Below are 27210 nucleotides of genomic sequence, written 5' to 3'. Positions count from 1 at the left end.
CGCGCGAGGGCACCCGGACGGGCAGATCCGGAGTCCCCCCGGCCCGGCCCAGTCTCACGCATCCTGATCGCCGCCTCCCGGCTCCCCACGCCTGTGCCCGCAGGTCCCGCACCGGGAGGTCCTGGCGCCCCAGTCTGGGCACTCAGCGCTCTGGCGCGGGGGAGGCCCGGGAGCTCCCCCAGGCTCAGGGGAGCGGGAGTAGACTGGGGGCGGGGGAGGGGGGGCGACGGCCAAGGACAACTCGGGGCGGGGGTGTGGGCAGCCCTGATCCCAGGGGGCCGGGGGGCGGGGGCGGGGGCGGGGTGGGAAAGCAACAAAGAGCCTTTGCTAACCCGCCGTCGCCAAGCCCGCTCCCGCCCCTCGCGGCTCCCCGCAGGCCGGCGGGGTCCCGGGCCGGCGGCGCGGGGCGGGGAGCCCGGCCCCCCTGCCTCCCCTCCCCCCCCGCACCGCCCCCTCGCCCACGGGGGAAGGAGGGGAGGAAGGCGGCGCCTGCGTGCTCCTCCGCCGCGCGCCCCGCCTCCTCCCGGGCTCCTCGCGGCTATCCCGACTCTCCTCCCGCGGCTGCCGCAGCTGCCGGTTGCACACGGCCTCGGCGGCGGGCGCGGCGGGGCGCGATCCTGTGGAGCGGCGGCCGGGCGCGCGGCCCCGGCGGGCACCCCTCCGAGGGCGGCCAAAGAAGCTCCCGGGAGAGGAGGAGGTGAAGGAGGAGGAGGTGGGGGGCTGCGACGGCCGCGGGACCCACAGTCGGCGCCTCGGCCTCTCCGCCCCCTCCCCAGCTTTTCTTTCGCCCGCTCCTCTCCCGCTCCGGACCGGCGCCTCGGCTTTGTGCGAGGAGATGGTGTAGCCCCGCGGCCGCCCGAAGGAGGAGCTGGACACTTGTCTGCCAGCCCATAGCTGCGTCCCCGCCCCTGGAGGAGAGACCCCCCCCCCCTGCTCGGCTCGGCGCCTCCCGCGTCTCCCGGCTGCTGGGGAAGCCTCGGCGCGGCCGGCACCATGAGGTGAGGGGCGCGCGGGGCGGGGGCCGGCGGGCCATTGTGCCGCGGGAGCCGCGACCCCTCTCTCTCTCTCTCTCTCCCCCCGGACCCCGCCTTCCCTCTCCCGGCCCGGCGCGTCTCCCAGGTCTCCGGTCTCTATCTCCCCCCCTCCCCCTTTGTCCCTTCTCATTTCTCTTTCTTTCTTGTAATCCTCCCCAGCCCCTCTTATTGGGGGGGGGGGGGGGGCGTTCCTCTTTTCGACGTTCTCCCGTTTTTCCTCAAATGCTCCTCTTGCGCCCAGGATTTCCCTTCCTAAATTTAATGTGCTCCTGGCTCCCTCCCCCCCAGCCCTTGCGAGACAAACCTGGGAGATGGGGAGGGGTTCGAGAATCGAAGCGTGCTTGTTGCTGGGAAACAGGTATTTTTCCGTCTCTATGTAAAAATTTCGTTCACTTTTATAACAAAACTCTGGTGTTTAACTAAAAAAAAAAGGGATAAAAGTTTGAAAGACCTGAAATTTCTGTGGGGAATAAAGTGTTCTGGTAGTGGTAGGTGAAAGAGCTCAGAAAGGTGAAATTTCACGGTGGTGGGGGAAGGGAAAGAATTTATTACGTTAATATGAGGCGGGGGGAACACAGTGAAAGACTGCGATAAGTAAGTTGTTCGGGGTGTGTAAACGGGGGCGGGGGAGGGATTTGTTTGGAAAACCCTTTTCTCTTCTTCCTCTAGCAGCCTGTGTTGCATTGCAGCAGCTGCCTTTTTCCTTTTTCTCTCTAATCAATAAAACAGAAGCTAAATTATTTTTTCAGCCCCAAAGAATTGAATGTACCGTCGTAAAATGTTACTTTAATTGATACGATGAAACATATGGTGTGATATTTTTCGTGTTTGTTTCTCCAATTGTGTTAGAGAATAAACCATGATGTGGTGTGTCATTCATTGGAGATTTTTTTTCAGCCTTTCCTATGTTTTGTGTCCATAACCTTCTCTTTTCGGATTGGTGCAAGACTTCGTGAGAAATGGGACTTGGGAGACTGAAGGCTGATCCATTCTGCGTTATCATCCTTTAGGCCTTCCTTTTAGGTTAAACAATTGTGGATAAAAGTGAATTACTCCATTTCTGCCTTCTGGAAGAGATAGTCTTACAGTTCGTTTGGATTTGAATCTCCTTTGTGTTAAAAGATTAATGGCTAACCATTGCCAAGACCCTTATAGTGTAATACAGTGAGATTTGAATGATATAATCTACACATTCCTGCGTTTTGGCAAGAAAATGTCTTGTCATTGGAATTCTTTCTCAATTTAAGTAGTTCCACTTTAAACTTTTTTTTTTTTTCCTATCAAGATTGAACACTACTTTCCCATTTTGGTCTTTATATATATATATATATATATATATATATATATATATATATATATTTGAGATATAGCTTTCAGCTTATTGTGAATTTGAATTGTTTATCTCTGATTCAAGTTATGGAGCTTTATTTGAAGGCTTGAAAAACTGTAAGTGACCCCTTTTCCTTAGTGATTTCACAAGCAAGTTATTTTCAAGTATAGATCAGTGCAAAATGTAATTATGGCATACTTTGTAAAATATGGCTTGAAAAACTTGAGCCATGCCTTTGAACATAGTTTTTTTTTTTTTTTTTTTGAGTCAAGTTATTGATGTCCTTAAAAACTATGGAACTATAATAAAGCATTGCTAATGTTAAGTCTTGTAATAAAATATATTGCTGATTTCTGCTGTAACTTTTAATGCTTATTATAGGGGTCTTGGAGACGAGAATTTATCAAGTTTTTCCAAACTTTGGGTAAACTTCCCAACATTGAAAAATGTAAAACAATGAAAGTGAATTATTTTAAAATAAAATGATTGTATAGTTGTCAGATTCAAAGACTGAACCAAAAAGAAAAAAAAAAAACTTAAAAATTAAAGAATACTCTGAAGTTTGATCACTATTATGTATAGTTATCAACCTGTCAAAGGTAAATTATATCTTCACTTAAAAATTCCTTTTCTAATAAAAAGTAATTTGTAACTTTTAAGCTGTTTTCCTGCTCAGCTCTGTTTCTTATTAAATGTAGAAAGGGGGGAATCACACTGAAGCTTTCCAGTAGCTTAAATAAAGAACATGGTACACAGGTCTGAAAAGTTTGTTAAAGTAGTCTACAGTAATTCTTTGTAGGCTAATTGTGAATAATTTACAAGCAGAAAAAGAGGATCAGCTTTTCACTTTGGAAGGCATTGGATTATTTGGTAGGTGGTTTGTGCGACTCATATGTATTCACATTTCCTTAGATAGCTGTAAAAGCAGGATAGTCTGGTAAGGAAGTGAAAAGTGCTGGTTGCAAAAAGCTCTGGCATATTTTGGTGCGTATTTAACGGCTTTTTAGGTTATATTCATATTGATTTGGTCTCGATGCTTTCCAGTATGCTAGGACGTAAATGTTATACTATTAAATTGAGTCTCTCTAATTATAAGTAGTTCTGATGCTTTAAAGGCCATCCAGAAATAGGAGTGCATGGGTAGGAAATTTCCCCTTAAGTTGGTCATAATTCTGAAGAGGGGATGTGATAAATATGTTGCGGTTTAGGCATTTGTGATAAGATCTCGTCGACGACTTTAGTTTCAGGAATGGCACTCTCACTGTGATATAATGTAATAACTCCTTTGCAGAAGGGAATGGAATAATACCTTGTGCTTGGTTGGTCGGTCATGTCCAGCTTTCTGAGATCCTGTTCCTGAAGCAATCTTAATGGCATTCTACACATTTAAAAAGCTGTGTATAGAGTTACTTGTTAGTACTTTTTTAAAAAACAGATGAGAATTAAAATGAGAACATGTATTTCTTATACAAAACAGTGAGAAGGTTGAGACCTAAAAAACTGGTACTTAGTGGAACATCCAACTTTTTGTTCTATTCTTATTTTTCATTTATGTAATGATTGAAAAGTATAAGGTGATTTGTGATAGAGGTAGGCGATTATGTGTAATATTAATATAGTATATACCTTTTAAATGATAACATTTTTGCTTAGTTGGTTAGTTACTAAAAAAATTTTTTTTTTGATAGAGGAGCTTGTCTGATATAAGATAGTTGCATGTAGCTTAGTGGCTAAGAAGAGCTCAGAAGATTTTGGATTGACATTCTTAGATCTGTATTAAATAGTCCAGGATTCCACTCACTCTTCTGTGACCTTCTCATGGAAAAAAGGTGTAGCTGAGTTGTGAGTATTCAGCCAAGTCATTTATTAGCTGGATGACCTTGAGCTGGTCACTTTATTTCACTGATCTATATTTAAAAATATGGATGCTTCCCTGGTAACTCAGACAGCAAAGCGTCTGCCTACAATGCGGGAGCCCCGGGTTCAATCCCTGGGTCGGGAAGATCCCCTGGAGAAGGAAATGGCAACCCACTCCAGTATTCATGCCTGGAAAATCCCTTGGACCAAGGAGCCTGGTGGGCTACGGTCCATGGGGTCCCAAAGAGTCGGACACAATTGAGCCACTTCACTTCCAAAATAGGGATAATTCTTTACTGGGTATTAAGGATCAAATGATAATATTGACTAGAAGACAGTGTGTATTGTGTACTTGTAGGCAATGGCACCCCACTCCAGTACTCTTGCATGGAGGAGCCTGGAAGGCTGCAGTCCATGGGGTTGCTGAGGGTCGGACAGGACTGAGCGGCTTCACTTTCACTTTTCACTTTCTTGCATTGGAGAAGGAAATGGCAACCCACTCCAGTGTTCTTGCCTGGAGAATCCCGGGGGTGACAGAGCCTGGTGGGCTGCCGTCTATGGGGTCGAACAGAGTCGGACAGAACTGAAGTGACTTAGCAGCAGCAGCAGCAGCAGCAGCAAACCTTAGACAGTTACATTGCTCATCTTGTTTTCGGGCTTAGTTCTGTGTCAGACTGGTTAGGTAAATCTTTTCGGTAGTTTGCTTCACCTCATCTAGTTCAAGGATGGCAAGCAGGTTATATTTTGCTTATCTATCCCCAGTTGATAGTGGCTGCCATGTTGATAAGGGCATAGCTGCTTTTCTGGGTTTTGTGAAAAAGGGCCATGATGTTTGATTGGGATGAGGGTTGTACAGAGTGGCAATAAAGTGTTTCCTGGTATGCTCCTAATTTAACCATCTGTGATCTAGTCCAGTCTTCTTTTTTTATAGGTGAGGAAACCGATCTTTGTTTCCTTTCCTTGTGTATCTTTAGTCTTTGAAATAGTTCTTGTGATTTTGTTACCTTAATTTATAGTAATGATAAATTTAATACACATTTTAAGAGTGTGGCATAGCTAAAGTTCAGAAGATCCTGGTTTTATATGTTGACTTGTTAATGGAGAAAACTAATAAATATGGAGATTATTCTATTATTTCAAGGATTGTTGTGTCAACGGTCAAGTGAGAGCCCATGAAAGGATAGTAATAGTAGTCTGTCTGTTCCCGTGGATCTTGCTTTATGCTTGTAGATTTTGAATGTGTGGCTTTCTTACAGAGGTTAATTTTAGGGGCAGGAGCCAAATTTGCGTTTTTTAGAATGTCAGTGCTATGTATTTAGGCATTGTTTTGCCTTGTAGGTATTAAGGAATACATCATGAATAAGAATGTGGATTGATGAAGAAAATGTACTGGTTTTTACAGCAGTCAAGGTTTTCAGTTAGTCCAGTTGGAATAACTGAAATAACTGGCAGGCCCATTTGGCTGGTATAGAAGAAATTACTTACTCAACTGACAGCTTTGGTTACTTATCCTACACACAGCTTAAATCTGGGGTGACTGTATAACTTGTGAGATTCCCAGTCTTTTTTTTTTTAAATGTCCCCTCCCTCTTGAACCTCCTTTGCCATCCCACCCCTCTAGGTTGTTACACAGCTCTGATTGAGTTTCCTGAGTTATATAGCGAATTTCCATTGGCTATCTACTTTACATATGGTAATAGATGTTTCCATGTTACTCTCTCCATACATCCCACCCTTTCCTCCCCCAGCCCCCACCCTTGTGCATAAATCTGTTCTCTTTATCTAACACCCAGTCTTTATCATAAGGGTAAGAAGGGTTTGGAAAAATGTGATTTCAATTTTTCTGCAGTTGTTGGGGAGGAAAAAGATACTTCAGTTCTTCCTGTGCGCTTCTCCCCTTTCTCTGAATTGATGGATGGAAGTGAGTGGAAGTAAAAGTCAAAGAGAGAATCTGAGCTGAGGCTGTACTTCAGTGAATGCTTTCTCAAATAAAGGCTTATGAAGTTTTCTGGAATAGAAATCAGGAAGAGAATTCCTTGTCAGACCTGAGAAGTAGTCCTTGATTTATCTACGTCCCAGCTCTCTTCTGTGTTACTATGTCCTTTGCGTATTTTTTTTTGCCATTGCATTTATTACACTGTTTTATAATGATGTGGATTTTTCTGTCCCTCTTCTCTGTAAGCTCCTTGAGAGTAGGACAGCGCTTTTATATTCAGCAAAATGTTTGGCATAAGGTGGGTGCTTATATAAATGCTTGACTTGGTGTCCTTTTCCAGAGTCTGTTCACTAACAATAAGCACCACCATGTCTGGAGCACCTAATGTTTTGTAGCTGTACTGGGTATTCTAGCATGTAAAATAGTATTCAGCATATAATAAGTGTTAATAAAGTTATTTAATTCAAATAAAACAAGCATCCTGAACACAAGAATAGGTAGAGAGCTTGTTTCTTACTCAAACACAAAGTTCTGCAGCTGCTTCTAAGCCACTTCAGTCGTGCGAACCCATAAACATGTGACCCCGTAGATGGCAACTCACCAGGCTCCCCTGTCCCTGGGATTCTCCAGGCAAGAACACTGGAGTGGGTTGCCATCGCCTTCTTCAATGCATGAAAGTGAAACTGAATTCCCTCAGTCGTGTCCGACTCTTTGTGACCCCATGGACTGCAGCCTACCAGCCTCCTCCATTCATGGGATTTTCCAGGCAAGAGTACTGGAGTGGGATGCCATTGCCTTCTCCGAACAAAGCTCAGAAGTGGCCAAAAAGAGTCAGACTCAGGTTTGTCTAACTCCAGACCCCTTTTGGAAGATTCTGGGTTTCCTTGACTTTCTCATTATATTCTGAAGTAACAGAATGGCCATCATTCTGTTTTTTAGTTTCTTTGATCATGGGACTTGCAAATATTTTTGAGCAACAGGCTCAAAATGCATACATGTCTACTGGCTTAGCTGATTTCTACTCTGCTTAATGACTGCTTTGCAAGACTATTGGAGTGGGTTGCCATTTCCTTCTCCAGGCGACCTTCCCGACCCAGGGATTGAACCCGGGTCTCCTGCATTGTAGGCAGACGCTTTACCGTCTGAGCCACTAGGGAAGTCATAAAGAAGTGGAACTGAAGTGGCTCAGTTGTGTCCAACTCTTTGTGACCCCATGGACTGTAGCCTACTACGCTTCTCTGTCCATGGGATTTTCCAGGCAAGACTATTGGAGTGGGTTGCCATTTCCTTCTCTGTTTGATCCTTATTAGTGCTTAAAATAACAATAATTGGATAGTTCGTGATATTCATGAAGAAAGGTGTATTAGTCAGCTCAAGGTGCCATGACAAAGTCCCATAGAGATTTATTTTCTTAAAGTTCTGGAGGCTGGCAATCTTGAGGTCAGGGTACCAGTATGGCCAGTTCTGGTAGGACTGCCATCTTCTTGGACACTTTCTTGTCAATGTCCTCATATGGCAGAGAGACAGAGGTCTCTCCCTTTTCTTATGAGGTTGCTGATCCTTTTGGATTTGGACCCCACCCTTATGACCTCATTTAACCTTAGTGAAGTGAAGTCGCTCAGTCGTGTCCGACTCTTTGCGGCCCCATGGACACCAGTCTCCTCTGTCCATGGGATTTTCTAGGCAAGAGTACTGGAGTGGGTTGCCATTGCCTTCTCCAGGGAACTTCCCCACCCAGGGATCGAACCCAGGTCTCCCACATTGTAGACAGACGCTTTACTGTCTGAGCCACCAGGGAATTACCTACTAATGTCCTGTCTCTGAATATAGTCAAAGAGGGGATAGGGCTTCAATATATGGATTTTTCTGGGAAATAATTCAGCCCATAGCAGAACATAGCCCAGTTTTTTTGGTCAGTGGATATAGCTTTGATGGAAGAAGTAAATCTGTATAATGCTTAGGTGATTTTTAGATTGATTGGTTTTAAGTAACTCTACGTGAAGAAAGTATTTACTGATGAAATTGATGAAAGAAACCTCTTATATTTTCTAGAAATTTCTGTACATTTGGAAGTTTTTGTTTTATAATGACTGATAAACTTACTTTTGTTTTTTCAAATGATTCTTTTGGTATGAAACTATGCATATGGCTCAGTGCAGAGGTTGCATCAGTTCAGTTCAGTCGCTCAGTTGTGTCCGACTCTTTGTGACCCCATGGACATCAGCACACCAGGCTTCTCTGTCTGTCACCAACTCCCGGAGCCTACTCAAACTCACGTCCATTGCATTGGTGGTGCCATCCAACCATCTCATCCTCTCTTGTCCCCTTCTCCTGCCTTCAATCTTTCCCAGCATCAGGGTCTTTTCCAGTGAGTCAGTTCTTCGTGTCAGGTGGCCAAAGTGTTGCATATAAGAGGGTAAAAAGGACAGGCTTTAAAGTCAACCTGAGTTCAGAGTAGGTTATAAACCTACTTTGAGTAGATCACAATTTTTGAGATACGAATTTTTCCTATAAAATGGAGATACTTTTTTGCATTATAGAGTTGTTAAGGAAAATTAAATCAGAAATTACTTAAAACCCTGGCATAACATTTGGCATGTAAAATGGGCTTGGTGAGAGTAAATCCCCAATTCTGTGGAAGTCTGACATCTCCTAAGTTTATGTTAAGAATGTGAAAAATGATGTAAGATGGTGGAGCCGCTTTAGAAAACAAGTGCTACACATAGAGTTACTAGATTACCCGGTAATTCCACTCCAGGGAATATGCGCAAGATAAATAAATAAGAATAGATGTCCATACAAACTCTACACAAACGTTCACGGCAGCATTGCTCGTAATAGCCAAAAGGAACATGGTTGGAAACATGCTAAGTGAATGGAAGTCAGACTCAGAGAGCCACTTTGGTGACAGGAAGAAGATTAATAGTTGCTATGGTTTTGGGAGAGTAAAGGAGGATTGGGAAGTGAGTATGTGCAGAAGGGTTCCCCGACCCCATTCCACTGTGTATATGTGTGTGTGTGGGTGCCGTCAGGGTGTCTGAGAATTCAGCTGAATTCTGACCCTGCCTACCTGGAGATGGAATCAGATTCCATGTGTAAAGGGCTCAGCCCCACAAGACCCGCCTTCTGTTTCAGAATGTGTGTCAATCATGTCCGACACTGCGTCCCCATGCGCTGTAGCCCACCGGGCTCCTCTGTCCACAGGATTCTCCAGGCAAGAATACTGGAGGGTGTAACCATTCCCTTCTCCAGGAGATCTTCCCAACCCAGGGATCGAACCCCGGTTTTCTGCATTGCAGGTGGATTCTTTACTGACTGAGCCACCAGGGAAGCCCCTTTCCATTTCAGAGCTGAGTCGCAAGTCCAGGTTGTTACTTGTACTTCTCATTGACTGGCTGTGACTCAGAGGGCCCCATAGCCCCCTCCTCAGGTGCGATTAATTTTTTAGAATGGCTTGCAGAACTCTGGGAGAAGGCAATGGCACCCCACTTCAGTACTCTTGCCTGGAAAATCCCATGGATGGAGGAGCCTGGTGGGCTGCAGTCCATGGGGTCGCTAGGAGTCAGACACAACTGGGCGACTTCACTTTCACTTTCATGCATTGGAGAAGGAAATGGCAACCCACTCCAGTGATCTTGCCTGGAGAATCCCAGGGACGGGGGAGCCTGGTGGGCTGCCGTCTCTGGGGTCGCACAGAGTCGGGCACGACTGAAGCGACTTAGCAGCAGCAGTAGAACTCTGGAAAGCTCGTTTACTCACTAGATTCCTCCTTTATTATTAAAAAAGATATTAAAGAGGATGTGCCAGATGAAGAGCTACACAGTTCCTGAACAAAGGAGCTTGTGTCCTTGTGGAACTTGGGGCATGGTAGGGTGACATATGGAAGTGTTTTGGTTCCCTGACGTGAAAGCTCTCAAAAAAGAGCCTGAAAGCTATTCTTTTGGGTTTTTGTAGAGGCCTCTTTACATTGTCGTGACTGACTGAACCATTGGCCAGTGGTGGTTGATTGGACTCCCAGCCCCTTTCCTCATCTTTGGAGATAGGATGGAGCGGGTAGGGGGTGGCACTGAAAGTTTCAACTTGGTTGGTCCTTCTGGCATCAGCCCCGATCCTTGGGTGCTTCTGAGAGTTACTTCATTCACATAACCAAAAGACATCTTTATCACTCTTCTTCAGAAATTCAAGGGTTCTGGGAGCTGTGAGCCTGAAACTGTGGAGGAAGACCAAATATATATCTTAAAAATCACAATGTATATTGGGTTTCCTTCTGGGATGATGGGAGATGTTCTAGATTTAAACGATGATGATCATTGTTCAACCTTGTGAATATACTTTGTTGTTCAATCTCTCAGTCGTGTCTGACTCTTTGCAACCCCATGGACTGCAGCACACCAGGCTTCACCATCTCCTGGAGTTTGCTCAGACTCATGTCCATTGAGTTGGTGATGCCATCCAGTCATGTCATCCTCTGTTGTCCCGTTCTCCTCTTGCCCTCAGTCTTTCCCAGCATCAGGATCTTTTCTGAGTCGGCTCTTTGCATCTGGTGGCCAAAGTATTGGAGGTTCAGCATTAGTCCTTCCAGTGAATATTCAGGATTAATATCCTTTAGGATTGACTGATTTGATCTCCTTGCAGTCCAAGGGACTCTCAAGAGCCTTCTCCATCACCACAGTTCAAAAGCAGCAATTCTTCTTAGACTAATGTTTTAAATTGACATCTTCATGTTTTCTAAAGAAGAGGGAATGAAGATAGAGAACCATTGGGCTTTTCTCTTTAGGAAACCAGGTAGGTGGGAGTGCTGAAGTGGAAATGTTAATTAATGGTGCCTCTGAGAGGCCTGATCAAATTTTGGAGTTCTTTATGCACAGGTAGCAGCCATCTCTCTGGTAGCTCTGTTACAACAAGGATGACTGAAGTCACTGATAATATCAGTGAAACAAGTCCATCAGAATCTTCAGAAAGCTTTTTAATCTGGATAGTGATTTTTCTTGGGTCTGTTTACAGTAATCACAAATACCAGAGAAAGTTTTGTCTTTGGTGTCATCAACCTTGATGATATTTTTACCCTTCTAGGACATCTGGTCTTGACAAACCTATATGTCTAATGATAATGAAGTCAAAATGACTAACTGTGCTGCCCAGGTCCTCATTCCTGTCCTTTTTTGGTATCTGTTGTTACATGTGTGAGCGTGGTAGGGAAGAAGATTCATAAAGAACCTCAGACCATAAAGTGAAATAAAATGAATAGCTCTTTAGGTCAAATCTCAAGGGAATCCAAATTGCTTGTCTTACAGTGCAGTGAACTGATCTTTCTGTGCAGGTGTTGTGATATAAAATATTGGTTATATTTGAGTATCTGCTTTTGCTTTGAGAAGTCCCCTCATTTCCTGCAAATTCTTATCTCACATTAGACTAGTATTGCAAGCAAATTGTGTCGATTCTTTTTTTTTTTTTTTTTAGCAATTAAAGGTTTATGGATCAAAAAAGTTTTCATTTCATTTGCTTTCATCTCTTTTTAGTCTCTTATTTGCTGTGGTTTAAGAAAATGAACCCAATTTACTATTATTGAAACAAAGGCTTGGTCAATTACAGTGTTTAATTACTTTTTTTCTTTTCATTATAAAGCAGTACAGATTCTACATGGAGTTTAGAAGGTATGGAAAGTATAAAGATTTCAATAACTGAAATCTAAACCATCTAGAATTTTAATATTTTGATATATAGCTTTCTAGACTTCTCATAATGCATATGGCATATGTTGTGCATCCTCAGTCATATCCAACTCTTTGCAACCCCATGGACTGTAGCCTGCCAGGCACCTCTGTCCATGGAGTTTTCTAGGCAAGAGTACTGGAGTGGGTTGCCATTTCTGTCTTCAGGGGATCATCCCAACCTAGGGATTGGAGCCACCTCTGTTACGCCTCCTGCATTTGCAGGTGGGTTCTTTACCACTGGTGCCACCTGGAAGCCCCCATAATGCACATAAATGTGTTTGTGGGTGTATGAGTGTGTTTTAAGTAAAAGTGAGATCATACTATTTAGAAGCAAAATTATGTATTTTGTAACTGGCTGTTTTCCACATCTTGTCACTAAATAGAGATCTAAAATAATTTTAAGTTGCATGGTATTTTCACTATGCTTTGGCTGACCTTAATCTACTTAATCTCTTAGAAGTGAAAATCACTCAGTCCTGTCTGACTCTTTGTGACCCCATGGACTACACAGTCCATGGAATTCTCCAGGCCAGAATACTGGAGTGGGTAGCCTTTCCCTTCTCCAGGGGATCTTCCCAACCCAGGGATTGAACCCACGTCTCCTGCATTGCAGGCAGATTCTTTACCAACTGAGCCACAAGGGGTAGACTTTTAGATTTTTTTGTTTTATAAAAAATACTGCTATGAACATCTTTGGGTATATATCTTTGTGCATATCATATTTTATATCTGCACATATACTTACATTTTAGGATAAATTCATAGGATTAAATTGAAGAGTATTTATTTTTCCCTTTTCTTTTACTCTTTTCTATCAGCAGGTCCTGTCAGGTCTCCCTTTGCTTCTCTCCATCTCACCAACACTGCTGAAACCCAGGCCACTGTTACTCTAACTGGAGCAGTTGGTATCTTCTCATTTCCGTTCTTGTGCCCCATTCTCCATACATCAGTTAGAATGGTCTTAAAGTGGAAATCCAATACTGTTCTTTGCCTGCTAAAGCCTTCAATGTCATCTTAGTGTTCTTGGGATAAAACTCAAATTAATAATAAAACCAAAATTATTAGTAGGTCCTGCATGATCTGACTATATTCTGGTTCCTAGAATATGAGAATTCATAGGCTTCTGTGAGTATGCAATGTTTGAGTGAATAATAAATGAAATTGCCAGACCAAAGGGAATTTTCTTAGTTTTTGATACACATTACCATCACCTCACTCTAACCAACTCAAGCCATTGTCAGCATTTTTAATCTTTGCCTATCTGATAGGCAAAAAATGTTATCTCATTGTTTTAATTTGTGTTTCTTTGATAGTAGAGTTGAATATTTCTTCTTGTGTTTATTCGACATTTCTTTTGACAGAGTTGTCTCTGTGTCCTTTGCCTGTTTCCCCAGTAGGATTTTAATTGTTCTTGTAATGATTTATAACGTCTTTAAAAGGTAACTGTTTATGGTGTAGATATTTTATGTCAGTTATCTAATGTGGTATTAGAAACTGCCTCAAAATCTAGCAAAACATGTATGAGTTGGCTGGTCAGTTCCGCTGGACTCACTTGTATCTTTTCATTTCTTAACTAGGTTTATGTGCTATGTCTTTTTGTCTCTCACTTAGTAATAGCAGCCTTCCTTGGGATTATGTCCCAGTTGCAAGGTCTTACCAAACTTCTGCCTGCATCCTCTTCCCTAATGCCTTCTTTGATAAAGTCAGGCATATGATCAAGCCCAGAGTCAGGGTGGGAGGAGACTACACACAGATGAATCAAAATCAACCATATGTATCTTTTTTTTTTTAAAGTTCGTTTGTTTGTTTATTTATGGCTGCTCTGGGTCTTCATTGCTATGTGCAGGCTTTTTCTAGTTGTGACAAGCAAGGGCTACACTGTAGTAGTAATGTGTGGGCTTCTCATTGCCGAGGCTTCTCTTGTTGCAGAGGACAGGCTCTCGAACTTGGCCTCAGTAGTTATGGTACACTGGCTTTCTTGCCCCAGGGCATCTGGAATCTTTCTATACCAGGGATCAAATTGTGTCTCCTGCATTGGCAGGCAGATTCTGAACCTCTGGACCACCAGGGAAGTCCAACTGTATGTATCTTATAAAGAAATTTAGCACTTACCTTTTAATTTTGCTTTGGTATAGAAGCATTAAAGTTTCATGTCAGTTCTGTTAGTCTTTACCTTTATGGTTTCTGCCTTTGGTGTCAAGCCATTTGTTCTCAAACTAAAATGATACAGGTATTCACCTTCATTTTCTTCTGTTACTTTTGGGTTTCATTTATCTTTAAATTTAAGCCACTTGGAATTTATTTTGGTGCAAGATGGGAGCTTAGTACTTGACTAAATATCAAACATTTAGTTGTCAGCATCATTTGTTGAATAATCCATCTTTTCCCATTTATTTGAAATGTCGTACTCATTGTATACTGAATTCTCATAAATACTTAGCTCTGTTTTGTTATTTGTTAACATTATTATTAATGTCATAATAATACTTATTTGACTCAGTAGTTATTTGTCTAATTTTAGGCTATTACCTCACTGTCTTAATTACTCTGATTCTATAGTATATTTTAGTATCTAGAAAGGAAAGTTACTGTTCATTTATTGTTTTTCAAAATTTTATTTGCTATTCTATTTGGTACATTCCTTTAGATTAGTTTTAGAATCATCTCATCAATAAAAGCAAAAATGAAATAAAAAATTGTACTCCCAAACTTGTTGGAGTTTTAATTAGAATTGTGTTAAATTAATGGATTAACATGGCTGGGGGAATTGACCCCTTTATAATATGGAATTTTCTGTTCTTTTTTGTCTCTATGTATTCAGATTTTTAAATTTTATCTTTAGTAAAGTGTAGCAGTACTTTAGTTTATAGTTTAGGTTTGATATTGTACCTTTAAAAACTTCTCTATTTAGAAATTAAATTTTCAGCTCATTTTTGTTGTAAGTATATATCTGTTCTCATTTTTCTTTGTCTTAATTTTATTTAACATATATACTTACCTTTAAACATAAAGCTTTTGATTTTGAGTTTTTCCTTCTCTAATAACTAATTTCCAATGTTGGCATTTATATTCCTCAGTTTTCTTAGATTTTGAAATGTAATAGCTAATAGTTACTGAGTACTTACTGCCTGAAATACTTCCCATATAATCACTTAATACTCTCCTTTACAACTTACAAGGTAGAAACAGTTGTTAGCCTCCTTCTGTAGGTGAGAAAGATGAGTCTCAGAGGGTTGAGGACCTCACCCGGGGTTCCCCGCTGGTGAACAGTGAACTGGGATTTCACCCCAGGCAGTCTGATCCCAGAGCCCGTGCTTTTAACCAGTATTCCAGGGTCTCTCTGTAATGATTCACTATTATGAACCGAGGTCTGTGTTTGAATTTTCCTAAATGTTGATGTGTGAGTGAATATTTTTCTTTGTGATTTCATCATGTAAGTGTTCTTTATTTTCTGAAGAACAAGGCCATGTAGAATGAATTGACCTAGAATAGGAGGAACAGTTCAGAGATAGCAGGGGTGGGGAGAAAAGGCTTTATTTGGGTTTAATCTTGAAAAAGGAAACAAAATTATGGAAACATTCATGTTATGGTTGCTACTGTGTGTTAAATTCTTAAGATGGAAGAAGAATAAATCAAGTGTTGGTTGCTTGTTTCACATAATTTTTCTTTAAAAATTGCAAGTGGTATGAAACTACACTATATAATTCATGTCATGATGGACTTTTCTAGTATGATCCTAAAGAAAGTCATTTTTGAAAAAATATTCAAGAGCTTTGTTAGCAGAGCTTTACTTATATTTTCAGATTTTTTTTGACCCTATTATCTCATCTTGGTTAGCTTTCTCCAGTTATTTGCTGATGGTGTCTGTTCAAATGCTTTTAGCTCCAAGTAGCAGACTCAAAGTACTTCAACATTAAGAACATTTACCGTCGCATATAATTGAAAGTCTAGAGAAAGAGTGGGGTCCAGGCCCACTCCACTCGGTGGCTCACAAATGTCTTTGAGAACCCAGGTACATTTTGCCATCTTGAGTATCCATTTAATCTTCACGCTGGTAGCAAGCAGGGCATGGGATTTCTAGGCTTCACGTTCAGAACCACTGATTTCTTCATGGGAAGAAGGGTCATCTTTTGTTCCTTTTCCGCCTTTCTTAAGGTATAATTTACATACAGCTAAATTGTTAATCATAAGTATATCTACAGGTTGATGAATTTTTACTACATACACTCATCTGTGTAACTACCACCCAGGTCAGGATACAGAACATACTCATCACGCCATTAAGTGCCTTTAACATTCCTTCCAAGTCAGTGTCCCTCTCCAGTGTTCATTTCTGCCAGTGGCTTTGCGAGTAGTTGGAAACAGTTCTCATCATTTTTAGTAACTTTGAAGAGCCCTACATCTCTTGGAAGGCTTGCACTTCAACTTTGTCCGTGGTACTCATTGTGTTGTTTGTCGTTGAAATACCTGCCGTCATTGAGAGACTGACAGGTAAAGAAAGTGAACTGACAGAGGTTACTGTTACCTTAGGAGGAATGCTTGACAGGGTTGAATTTTATAAGTGGTTAGTTCATTCATTTTTCTGGTGTGTATGTATTAGGATGATTTTGCTTTCCTGGGCAACCTGGCAAGTTATGAATCAGCAATGAATCATATTAAGACCCCAAGCCTTATTTTGTCCTGTATTACATTTTTACATATGTGTTGCTGGATATTCTAATTTATTGCAGTGGTGTATTACCCCATCCAATCTGTGATCTATGCAACAGTTAGATCTTTCTGAAATTTAGATTCATCACCTCAGTGTCATGTCTAAAACACTTCAAGGGCTTCATGTCGTTCTTAGAATTAAGACCAAACTCTTCCTTTTCATTGCTTACTTCCTGCATGAATCTTCTTGCTCTGTGATTCCAAACTTAGTAAAATGGCACAATAAGATGAATCCTCAAAAGCCAGTTATAAAAAAGTAAAAGATGTACATGGACATACCCATTCCCTTATGCTTACAGTTTAGTCGGGGTGGGGGCATTAATCAGTAGTGATAAAGAACCCGTCTGCCAATACAGAAGAACTAAGAGGTGTGGGTTCAGTCCCTGGGTTGGGAAAATTCCCTGGAAGAGAAAATGATAACCCACTCCAGTATTCTTGCCTGGAAAGTCCCATGGACAGAGGAGCCTGGTAGCTATAGTCCGTGGAATAACAAAGAGTTGGACATGACTAAAGCGACTTCACACATCGCGAAGGTAGACTTTCATCTATTTCTGTTTGATTCCTTTCTGAATAATGTCATGTGCAAATAGTGTTTAAGATTTTTCTCTAGTATGTATGCCTTTTATTTATAGCAGCTTGCCAATGTTATTTTGTATTGCTTTAGTGAAGTATTTTGTTAAATCCATCTATTATTTTGTTCAAAGTATCTACTTTAAGGGAAATTCCTCTGTCATCTTTTTATATTCCTCGGGATATGGAAGCTTTTCAAGGTGTTTTCATTTTAGAAGGAGATAGGCAGGTCTAATAGAATCATCATTGGCTTCAAAGACGTTTTACTTTTTACCGACTTCGAGACTTTGGCTGTCCCCAATCTCAATTTCTGTCTCTGCCATATGGAGTTAATAATCCATTGCCTTGTTTAGTGGTTTGGCTTAGTGCATTTAGAAAATTTATGGATTTAGTGTATTCTTGTACACTTGATTTAGTGTATTGTTTTCTTTGTGTTGTACCATAACCTTTTTTAAAAAATAAAATTTGAGCTGCTGAATGTTCTTTTGCCATTTTCTTTAACTTTTTTTTTTTTTAATTAATTTTTGGCTGCACTGGGTCTTTTTAAAAAAATTTATTTTAATTGGAGGCTAATTACTTTACAATATCATGGTGGTTTTTGCCATACATTGACTTGAATCAGCCACAGTTGTATATGTGTCCCCCTGTCCCAACCCCCCTCCCCCCTCCCTCCCCATCCCATCCCTCTGGGTTGTCCCAGTGCACCAACTTCTAGTGCCCTGTTTCATGCACTGAACTTGGGCTGGTCATCTGTTTCACATAATATAAATGTTTCAATGCTATTGTCTCAAATCATCCCACCCTCGCCTTCTCCCACAGAGTCCAAAAGTCTGTTGTTTACATCTGTGTCTCTTATGCTGTCTCGCATATAGGGTCGTCATTAACCATCTTTCTAAATTCCATATGTATGCGTTAATATACTGTACTGGTGTTTTTCTTTCCAACTTACTTCACTCTGTATAATAGGCTGCAGTTTCATCTACCTCTTTAGAACTGACTCACATGCGTTCTTTTTAATAGCTGGGTAATATTCCATTGTGTATATGTACCACAATTTTCTTATCCATTTGTCTGCTGATGGACATCTTGGTTGCTTCCATGTCCTAGCTATTGTAAACATGCACTGGTCCCTGAGGCTTTCTCTAGTTGTGGTAAGCAGGGGCTACTCTGGTTGCTGTGCTCAGGTTTCTCATTGTGGTTTCTTTTCTTGTTGCAGAACATGGGCTCTGGGGCTCATGGGCTCAATAGTTGTGGCACACGAGCTTAGTTGCTCTGTGGCATGTGGGATCTTCCTGAATCAGGGATCAAACCTGTGTCCCCCTGCATTGGCAGGCAGATTCTTAACTACTGGACCACCAGAGAAGTCTGTTTTTAAGAATTATTTGTTTGGCTCCATTGGGTTTAGAGTGTGGGCTCTAGAGTGCACTGGCTCAGTAGTTGTGGCATGGCATGTAGGATCTTAGTTCCTCGACCAGGGGTTGAACCCACATCCACTACATTGGCACATCCACTGTGCCACCAAGAAGGTCCCTTTAACTTTTCGTATGAAAGGCTTCTGATTTTAGGCACTCTAAAAGCAAGGAGCTAGTTAAAGCCTTAGAGAATGTGTATTTTAAAGTGTTTTAAGCTTTCTTAAGGTGAATTTTTGCAAAACAGACCCCCTGAACTGTGGAACTGTTACTTGCATCATTGGAAGCAAGCCTCATTTCTCCCCCAGTGGCCACTCTAACCTTCCCTCCATATGCTTGGTCCATACTGGGCCAGCTATTCTTCCCAAACTTTCTCTGAAGAAACTTTCACTTGCACTCTGTAGCACACAGCTGTCTCAACCTGGCATTCAGGGTCCTCTGCAAAACATTCCAGCTGTGCCTGTCCATACTCATTATGTGAATTCATTTCACAGTGGTCTGCTTTTTGTTTCCCAAAGGTTCTGGTGGAATTTTGGTCTCATTACCTTTGTTCTATCTTCTGGAGAGCTGCCTTCTCTGTGCTTACTCAGTCTCACTCTTGCTTCAGTTTCCTCTGCTAGTTTATATCTTTTAGTGATCACTCCTGGCTGAGTCTTTCTTATTGAACTCAGATCATCTGTTGACCATTCAGCTTGTTTGGTACTTCAGACCTAAAATTTTCCTTCAAAAATCAAGTGTGGGCTCCTTTTACTCCTGGTACATTTCCATAAGCACTTTATAGCATGCTGGGCACAATCAGGGACTTCTGTAACTTAAAAAAATACATATATATAAAAACCAAACTCATGATTATTGATTGTTTTAGTCCTTCTCATTTTAATTCTCTAGATAAATCATCTATTTTCAAAGGTATTAGGGTACTTTGAGCAACTTAATATTAAACAGTGTATTTTTATAAAGTTAAGTAGGTTTGGGTGAGTAATGCTAATGGTTTTTGGATAAAACAATATAATATGTACTTGAAACTATTAAGGACCAACACAAGTTGTATGTATGTGTATCTATTTGTTTTCCTAGCTGGAAACCTTATGTAAATAAGTATTCTGTCACCCAATCAGCAGTCCTGTTTCTCTTTAACAGATTAACTGTTGCATTTCTTTCTGAGTCGGTAAAAAGTATTAAATTAGAAACTAATTCAATAAGGTTTTAATACAGATCATGGGTACAGTGATGAAGTAGACAGTTTATTTTTTGTGACTGCCAGATCTCCTCTTTCCCTCATTTTCTTCTAAATGCTTCCGTAATTTCTGTATCAGTCAAGATTCTCTAGAGAAATCGAACCAATATTTATTTATTCATTCATTTAAAGGAATTGACTTACATGACTGTGGGCTGATTAGAAGGAAATTTGTAAGGCAAACTGGCACACTGGAAATTCAGACACGAGTTGATTTTGCGTCTTGAGTCTGGAATTTGTAGGTCAAGCCGGTAGTATCGAAACTCAGTTTTTATGTCACAGTCTTGATGCAGAATTCTTTCCTTTCCTCTTCTAGCTTCTGGTGTTTGTTGGCAGTTCTTGGAATTTCTCGGTTTAGAGTGCCTTACTCTAATCTCTGCTTCTGTTGTCATAAGTCTGTATTTTCTGCATGTGTCTGTCTTCTCATGGCATTTTTCTCTTTTAAGGAGACCAGTCATACTGGATTAAGGGCCCAGATTACTCCAATGTGATCTCATCTTAACTAATTATATCTGCCATGATTCTGTGGTTCCAAGTATCACCTTCTGTGTTACTGGGAGTTAGTTCAACATCAGCTTTTGCCTTAGTCTCCCATTTGGGTATGGACCAAGACTTTGGTCTCATCATCTCTCACTTTAGTCAGCTGAACAGAGGAGGATACGTGTACACATATAATAAATAAAAATACATGCAAAATATCCACAATGAAATTGTTAGAAGTAATGAATGAATTCAGTAAAATTGCAGGGTACAAGATTAATGCCCCCAAGTCAGTTGTTTCTGTACACCAGCAGTGAGCAATATGAGCAGGAAATTAAGAAAGCAGTTCCATTTACAGTAGTATCTAAAAGACTAAAATACCTCAGAATAAATTTAACCAGTGAAATGGAATTTAACAAAATATTGCTGAAAAAATTAAGACCTAAGTAAATGAAAACAACTTCTGTGTTCATGGATTGAAAGACTTAATATTTTTAAGATGATAGTACTATCCAGAATGATCTACAGATTCAGGCAATCCCTGTCATAACCCCAGTGATCTATTAAAAAATTTTTTTTTATGTATCTGTTTGACTGTGTCTGGTCTTTGTGGCATGGGAGAATCTTTCATTGTGGCACATGGACTCTCTAGTTGTGTCACGAGTGGGGGCTTCAGTAGTTTTGGCACTTAAGCTTAGTTATCTGGTGGCATGTAGAATCTTAGTTCCCTGACCAGGGATTGAACCTGCATCCCCTGCATTGCAAGGCAGGTACTTACCCACTGGACCATCAGGGAAGTCCCCCAATGGTGTATTTTTGCAGAAATAGAAAAACTCATCCTAAGGTTTGTATGGCATTTCAAGGGACCTGGAATAGCCAGAGCACTCTTGAAAAGGAACAAACTTGGAGGACTCATATTTCCTGATATCAAAACTTACTCCAAAGCTACAGTAATCTAAACAGCGTGGTGCTGCCATAAATATAGCCCTATAGAACAGAATAGAGTGCCCAGAGGCAAACTCATGTTTACAGTCAATTGATTTTTGATTTTATTTTAAAAATTAAAAAAAAAATTTTTTTTTTGGCTGTGTAGCGAGGCTTGTGGGATCTTAGTTCCCTGACTAGGGATCAAACCCAGGCCCCCTGCATTGGGAGTGTGGAGTATTAGCCCCTGGATTAACGGGGAAATCCATCGATTTTTGACAGGGGTGCCAAGATCGTTTAATGGGAAGAGGATAATCTTTTCAACACGTTACTGAGAAAACTGGATATTCTTAGTTCTTTTGAAAGAGTTTGGGATTTTTCTCTACAGTATGAATGCCTTGGTGTTATTGATATTTGGGCTCAGAATTCTGTGTTGTGGGCGCTGTCCTGTGCATTGAAGGGTGTTTAGTAGTACTCCTGCCTCTACCCACTAGATACCTGTAGCTCACCCCTAGTGGAAATTTCCTCCTAGTGAAATTTTGGATGGGGGAAAAATCGCCCCAGTTGAGAACTACTGCTATGAATTCTGAAATGTCAGGAATTATCGTATAACTTTTAAATATTAAAAAAATATGTTCTGTGTATTTTAAAACATTTAATTTTTTTTTTTTTCCTTGCTGTGCCATGTGGCTTGTGGGATCTTCTTAGTTCCCTGACTAGGGATTAAACCCATGTCCTCTGCAGTGGAAGCACAGAGTCCGAACCACTGGACCACCAAGGAATTAATTCCCTTAAATGTTTTATGTTTAAGTGAAAAAAGGTGACTCCTGTTTTGTTTCCTGCTTTGATTCCCAAAGATTTATATCTGGTTACTTAAACTTTAGTCTGGTAACCCAGCCACAGAGTATAAAGTGTTTCAAAACAGAAAAATGTGTTCTGCAAATCAGTCAATTTAAGTCTGTTTGTAAGTTAGAAACTACCTGAAGATGAAAAAAATCAGCCTTTGAATTTTAACATAGGTGAAAAGGAGAAAAAAAAAAAACCACTTTGGAAGAAATTGTTATACCTCTTCATAATTAGTTCAATATTAGTGTTTAAAACAAACTTAACTCATTGTTTTTAAAGAAAATTTCATGATCAACTTTTGTGTCCCTAAAACCTGATAAATTTTCCTCACTGATCCAGAGGCCCAGTAACTGGAAACCCATCACGTACCTGGCACAGGACACGAGCCCTTGGCTGAAGATTGTGGTGTCTTGGAGGCTAACCTTTGGTTCATGCTTCCTACAGGCCATATGGGCTATCCAATTACACATGACAACTTTTAGTATCCTCCACTTATCCAAAGTAAGTAGATGTTTATAAATATCAGCTATCATCTGTTACGAGCCCGGCAATTGCTAAGCGCTTCATGTGAATCTTTTCATTTAATAAATTAGAATAAATGAGATTGGTGTCATCATTGCTAATTTTACATTAGAGGAAACCAAGGCTTAGAATGCTTAAGTGACTTGTCTGAAGTCACATGGTCTAAATGACAGCCGAGGTTCAAATCAAAGTCCTGCATCATTCCAAAGACCTTGCTCTTAATGTATTACTTTGGCTTTTAATTGTTCTTTTAATGCTGCTTCTCAGATTTCATTTTCCATCCTTAAGATTGAATCCAATACTGTTGGAGTTTGTATAGGAAGTATGGGAAATGCAGCAGGTTGAACTGGATTTTATAAAGGCTTTGAATAACAGGAAAGGAATGAAACTCATGTGCTTCATACTTCTATACACTATTTCTTCAATCTTTACAGCTGCTTTCTAGAATAGGTATCACCCTCATTAGTATCCTTGCTTGCTGCTGCTGCTGCTAAGTCACTTCAGTCGTGTCCGACTCTGTGTGACCCCATAGACGGCAGCCCACCAGGCTCTTCCGTCCCTGGGCCTTGCTTGAGTTTATGGCTAATAAGGGGTGGAAGGAACCTAACTTTGTTTCAGAACCCTAAACCCAACTTTGTTTCACTTCCAAACCTGTATGTGTTTAGCCCTATGTCTTCAAAGTGGTTTGAACTTTTCTGGTAGATTAATGACTTCTAATTTGTGGTCGCTGGGGGCAGCTGTGGGATTATTTTGAGGAGTTAGTTTGAACCAATTGGTGCACACCAAGCTTTGTCTGTAACCCAGAGATACCTGCCTTTGTAAATGTTATATTTCAAGTATGTAGGTACTTTTATGATAAGATATAGATTAACCTAAAAGGTAGTAAATTCTAAGTACTTTTACATCACTTTTTCTGAGTCAGAATATGTTAAAAGTAGAATTTATGAATTTACAGGGCCTTCTTATCTTCAAAAAGGCTGAAAACCACTGTTGTAAATTGACTTTATCTGTATTTGATCTGTTTTTTAGGTGGGGCTTGGCAACCATTTAACTTTCTCAAAAGACAGGGATGTCCCCAAATAATGCAAATATTTATAGACACGGCAAGAAAAACTGCAGACTCTAAATTTTTGTTTTTTGGATGAAGACTTCGGGGGAAAAAAGTTACTAGTTACCTATATAGGCAAATCCATTAAAATAGTTCAAGTAAATATCAAGTAGGAAATTTAAATTGTTAGGAAATTATAGCCCTTGTTTTATAAATTAGGATTTTTTGAAAATAAACTGAGAGGACTTTTAAATTATGGAACAAAAGGCATGTGGTATGCTGTTACATAGGATTTTAAAAATGACTCTTCTAAATGATGCTTTTAAAAGAATTTAAGTAGCAGTTTTATGCTAGTACATAGAGAATCATGGAGAGTGAAGGCATACCAGTACATTCAAGCTGTGAACAGGCTGGAATTTAGGCTTATGATTCTATAGTTTTAGCATTTAGAATATCATTGGAATTCTGAAGGTAGTATTGTGCATGCGTGATCAATTGTGTCTGACTCTTTGTGACTTCGTGGACTGTAGCCTGCCAGACTCCTCTGTCCATGGAATTTCCCAGGCAAGAATACTGTTAATGGGTTGCCATATCCTCCTCCAGGGATCGAACCCATGTCTCCTGAGTCTCCTGCATTGGCAGGCAGATTCTTTACCGCTGTGCCACATGGGAAGCCGATGTTGGTAGTAATCTCTGTAAATTTGGTTTCTCAGCCTTGATGGGGTTAATCGAGGCTTGGCAAGTCAAGAAAAGGAGTTCTGTGCTGTTTTCAGACTGCAGAATCTTGTTGCTATGCAACAGACGTTGTCAGTCAGCACAGGGTATAGTAAATTGGTGTTCTCTGTCCCTTTCACCACATGCTCATTTTGTAATCTGAGAGAAGTGGTTTCAGGCTATTTTGCAAGGTTTTATTTTAAAACAGGCATTTGAAGATTTTTGTTGCTTTTTTTAATTGGTTGCATTTAAGGTCTGTGAAGTCTTTGTTCTTGTGTAGAAGATACACTGAAATGCTTGTGTTCAAAGAAAGGGTTTATAGATCTGTTTCCAAGTAGTTTCAGTTTAGAGCAGTATTTTTGTTCTGTAACTGTAAGAAGGATGGTGCTGCCACTTTCACGGAGTCAGTTTTTGCTTGGAAATTCAAGTTAAGTAATTTGAACATCAGAGCTTTTCAATAGCACAACATATTATTTTAAATTTTAGTTTTGAGAAGTATGGACCCAGATGTTGATATCAGCATCCCTTTGTTGATAAAGATGTTTTTTATAGGAATCCTAAACTTATACAGACTCTCCTGTAGAATCTGTTACTTTATTTTCTCCCAGGAAAATTAAAATGTTTTAATAGCAAGTGGGTGGTTGATAAGAGCCTTTTCCTAAAAAAGGGGCAAAATATTACAATAAGATTTCATGATTTTAACCATTTTTAAGTGTATGGTTTCATGGCATTAAGTACACTCACATAGTTGTACAGACTATCACGTTTCTTCATCTCTGGAACTGACAGCCTTTTGCATCCATTTAGTAACTTAATCCAGGCCCTCTTGTAAATGCTTTAGATAAATTAACTCATTCGGTCATCATAGCAACCCTGTAAGGTAAGTATTTCTGTTATGTTCCAAGTGACAATACCGAGGCACAGAGAAGAGCATGCCCTAGTCATGAGTGGAGCTGGAATTCACACACCCCAGCAGTTTGCTCTGCTGTGCTCTCAGCCGCTACGCTGTGTTGCCCTCTTTAGGAATTACTTTCTTTTTAGTGGTAGGAGCAATGTGTGTGTGTGTGTTTTTTTTTTTTTTTTTTTTTTAATTTTTATAGTTTATTCAAGTAAAATTAATATGCTTTAACAGTATTATGGACTCTTAGTAAATTTAATTTGGCCATATTTTATACTTTTTTCCCTGAATATTTAAAAAGGATATAATTTGTATTATGGTTAATTGTGTATAAAAATTATATACCTTTTGGTTAACCATATAGAAAGGATTTAATTCCCCCTTTCAGCTTGTTTCTGGGTCATTTGCTTTGCAATTCTTTCCAATAGAATGTATGGAATATGCAGATTATTTTCTGATCGTTTGATACAAACATACAGGAAGGTGTAGTATTTTTAAAGAATTCTAAAGTGATGCCATTTAAAGTCTAAAGCCAGTTGGCATTGGATCATCTACTTCTTCGTATTTTCTAAATTCATGCTCTTCTTTTTCATGGATAATATGGAGTTAATTGTAGTATTGGCAATCTACAATAAAGAACAGTGCTCAAGAGTGAAAAGGGAGAAGAGCAGTGCAGGCGGTCATTTGAACTATCAGTTGATGCAAAGGGATGGGTATTTTTTTTTAAATTTTGCTGTCTTTCTGTTAGGTACTCTTATGTCTCTTTTTATTCTTTAACTGAAGTACTTACCTTCCCCCCCATCCCATGCTGCCCCTCCCCCCATTCCAGTAGATTTTTGCCTTGAGAACCCTTGACCTTGATTTTCCCTGTTTTATATGGTCTCATCCTGCTCAAACAGATTTGTTCTATAGTGAGTTTGCTTTTCATTTCTCTTCATAGTTGCACCATCTTAAAAAATTTTTTTCCTCCTTTTATTTTTGTGCATTACTATATATGTTGATGCCTCTTTTCATTTGTTCACTTGATAATGTTTTGCATTCTCTATGCTTTTAAAAAGCTGTTCAGGATTTTTAGTAGCATATTTCACTGTAATTTACCTGTTTCCTTTTAAATGGCTATTTGTATGGTTTAAAGTGATTTTGTATAATGAATAATGCTTTCATGAACTGTAAGGGTTTTTTTTCTCCTAATTGCAGACTAATTCCTTAAGATAGATTTCCAGAAATAGTATTAGATCTCTGAATAAATAGAAACAGTTTTAAAAGCTCTTGAATCATGTTGCCAAATGCTTTCCTGAAGTGTTGTACCCGTTTTCATGCCAGCCTGCAATTTATGGAGTGTCCATTTTACCACAACCAGCAGCAACAGAGAATGTTTTGATGCTGACCTTTAAATCTAAGAAGAGTTGACTTACAGCTCTGCTGGACCTTTATCCTAAATTACACCTAGACTTATAATTGTGGTTGAGATTAGATTCGAGACACGGAAGGCCTGGCTACTAGTTTCTATCCTTCAACTGCTTTTTGATTTCTGTTTTGATGTAGTCAGTGCCCAGATGAGGTTTCATTTACCCCTGTACCCTTTTGCATGCGCGAATGACTGACTTTCTGCTTTTCAGTCCCTTAATTATTTTGATAAGTTGGATGGTATGGAACAATGTGGTGTGTGTTTCAGATGACATTTCCCTTGAGAGCCTGGGCAGGAATGGGTTTGGCGCTCTCTTTCACCCTTCAGGGGGCTCCATGGGCAGCAGAGGCAACCGAGATCAGGTTCAGTGGCCATCTTGTCCAGGGGGTGCTTCTCAGATGTAGTCTGAGTTACTGTTACTTCTTTACTTAGAAAATAACGAACAGCTCTGGAGGTAAAGTGGCTTTTCCCTAAAAATTCATAAAGAATTCAGAAGAACTAAGAGCTGATAGAATGTTTTCCCTGAGTAGAAGAAAAGTCAAGGGAAAAGCATTCCTGAAAGCTGATAATGTA

The 27210-nt window shown here is 40.3% G+C and overlaps 1 protein-coding gene across 11 annotated transcripts in view; it reads left to right on the top strand.

Moving 5' to 3' along the window:
- Window positions 1–516: 516 nt before the first annotated feature.
- Window positions 517–27210, top strand: part of ENAH (ENAH actin regulator) — a 163593-nt gene continuing 136899 nt past the window's right edge. For 4 of the 11 annotated variants that reach the window (XM_070768053.1, XM_070768051.1, XM_070768049.1 and 1 more), the window contains exon 1: window positions 1331–1392. In XM_070768053.1, coding sequence (XP_070624154.1) covers window positions 1346–1392 — 47 coding nt within the window. In that variant the 5' untranslated portion in view covers window positions 1331–1345. Of the gene's footprint in view, window positions 999–1105; window positions 1393–27210 lie in introns of those variants that run through there. The other 7 variants (XM_070768044.1, XM_070768043.1, XM_070768046.1 and 4 more) reach the window with 7 other exon arrangements.

This window comes from Bos indicus, chromosome 16, assembly GCF_029378745.1.
Source record: "Bos indicus isolate NIAB-ARS_2022 breed Sahiwal x Tharparkar chromosome 16, NIAB-ARS_B.indTharparkar_mat_pri_1.0, whole genome shotgun sequence".
NCBI lineage: Eukaryota > Metazoa > Chordata > Mammalia > Artiodactyla > Bovidae > Bos > Bos indicus.
This window is presented reverse-complemented; position numbering and strand designations above follow the sequence as displayed.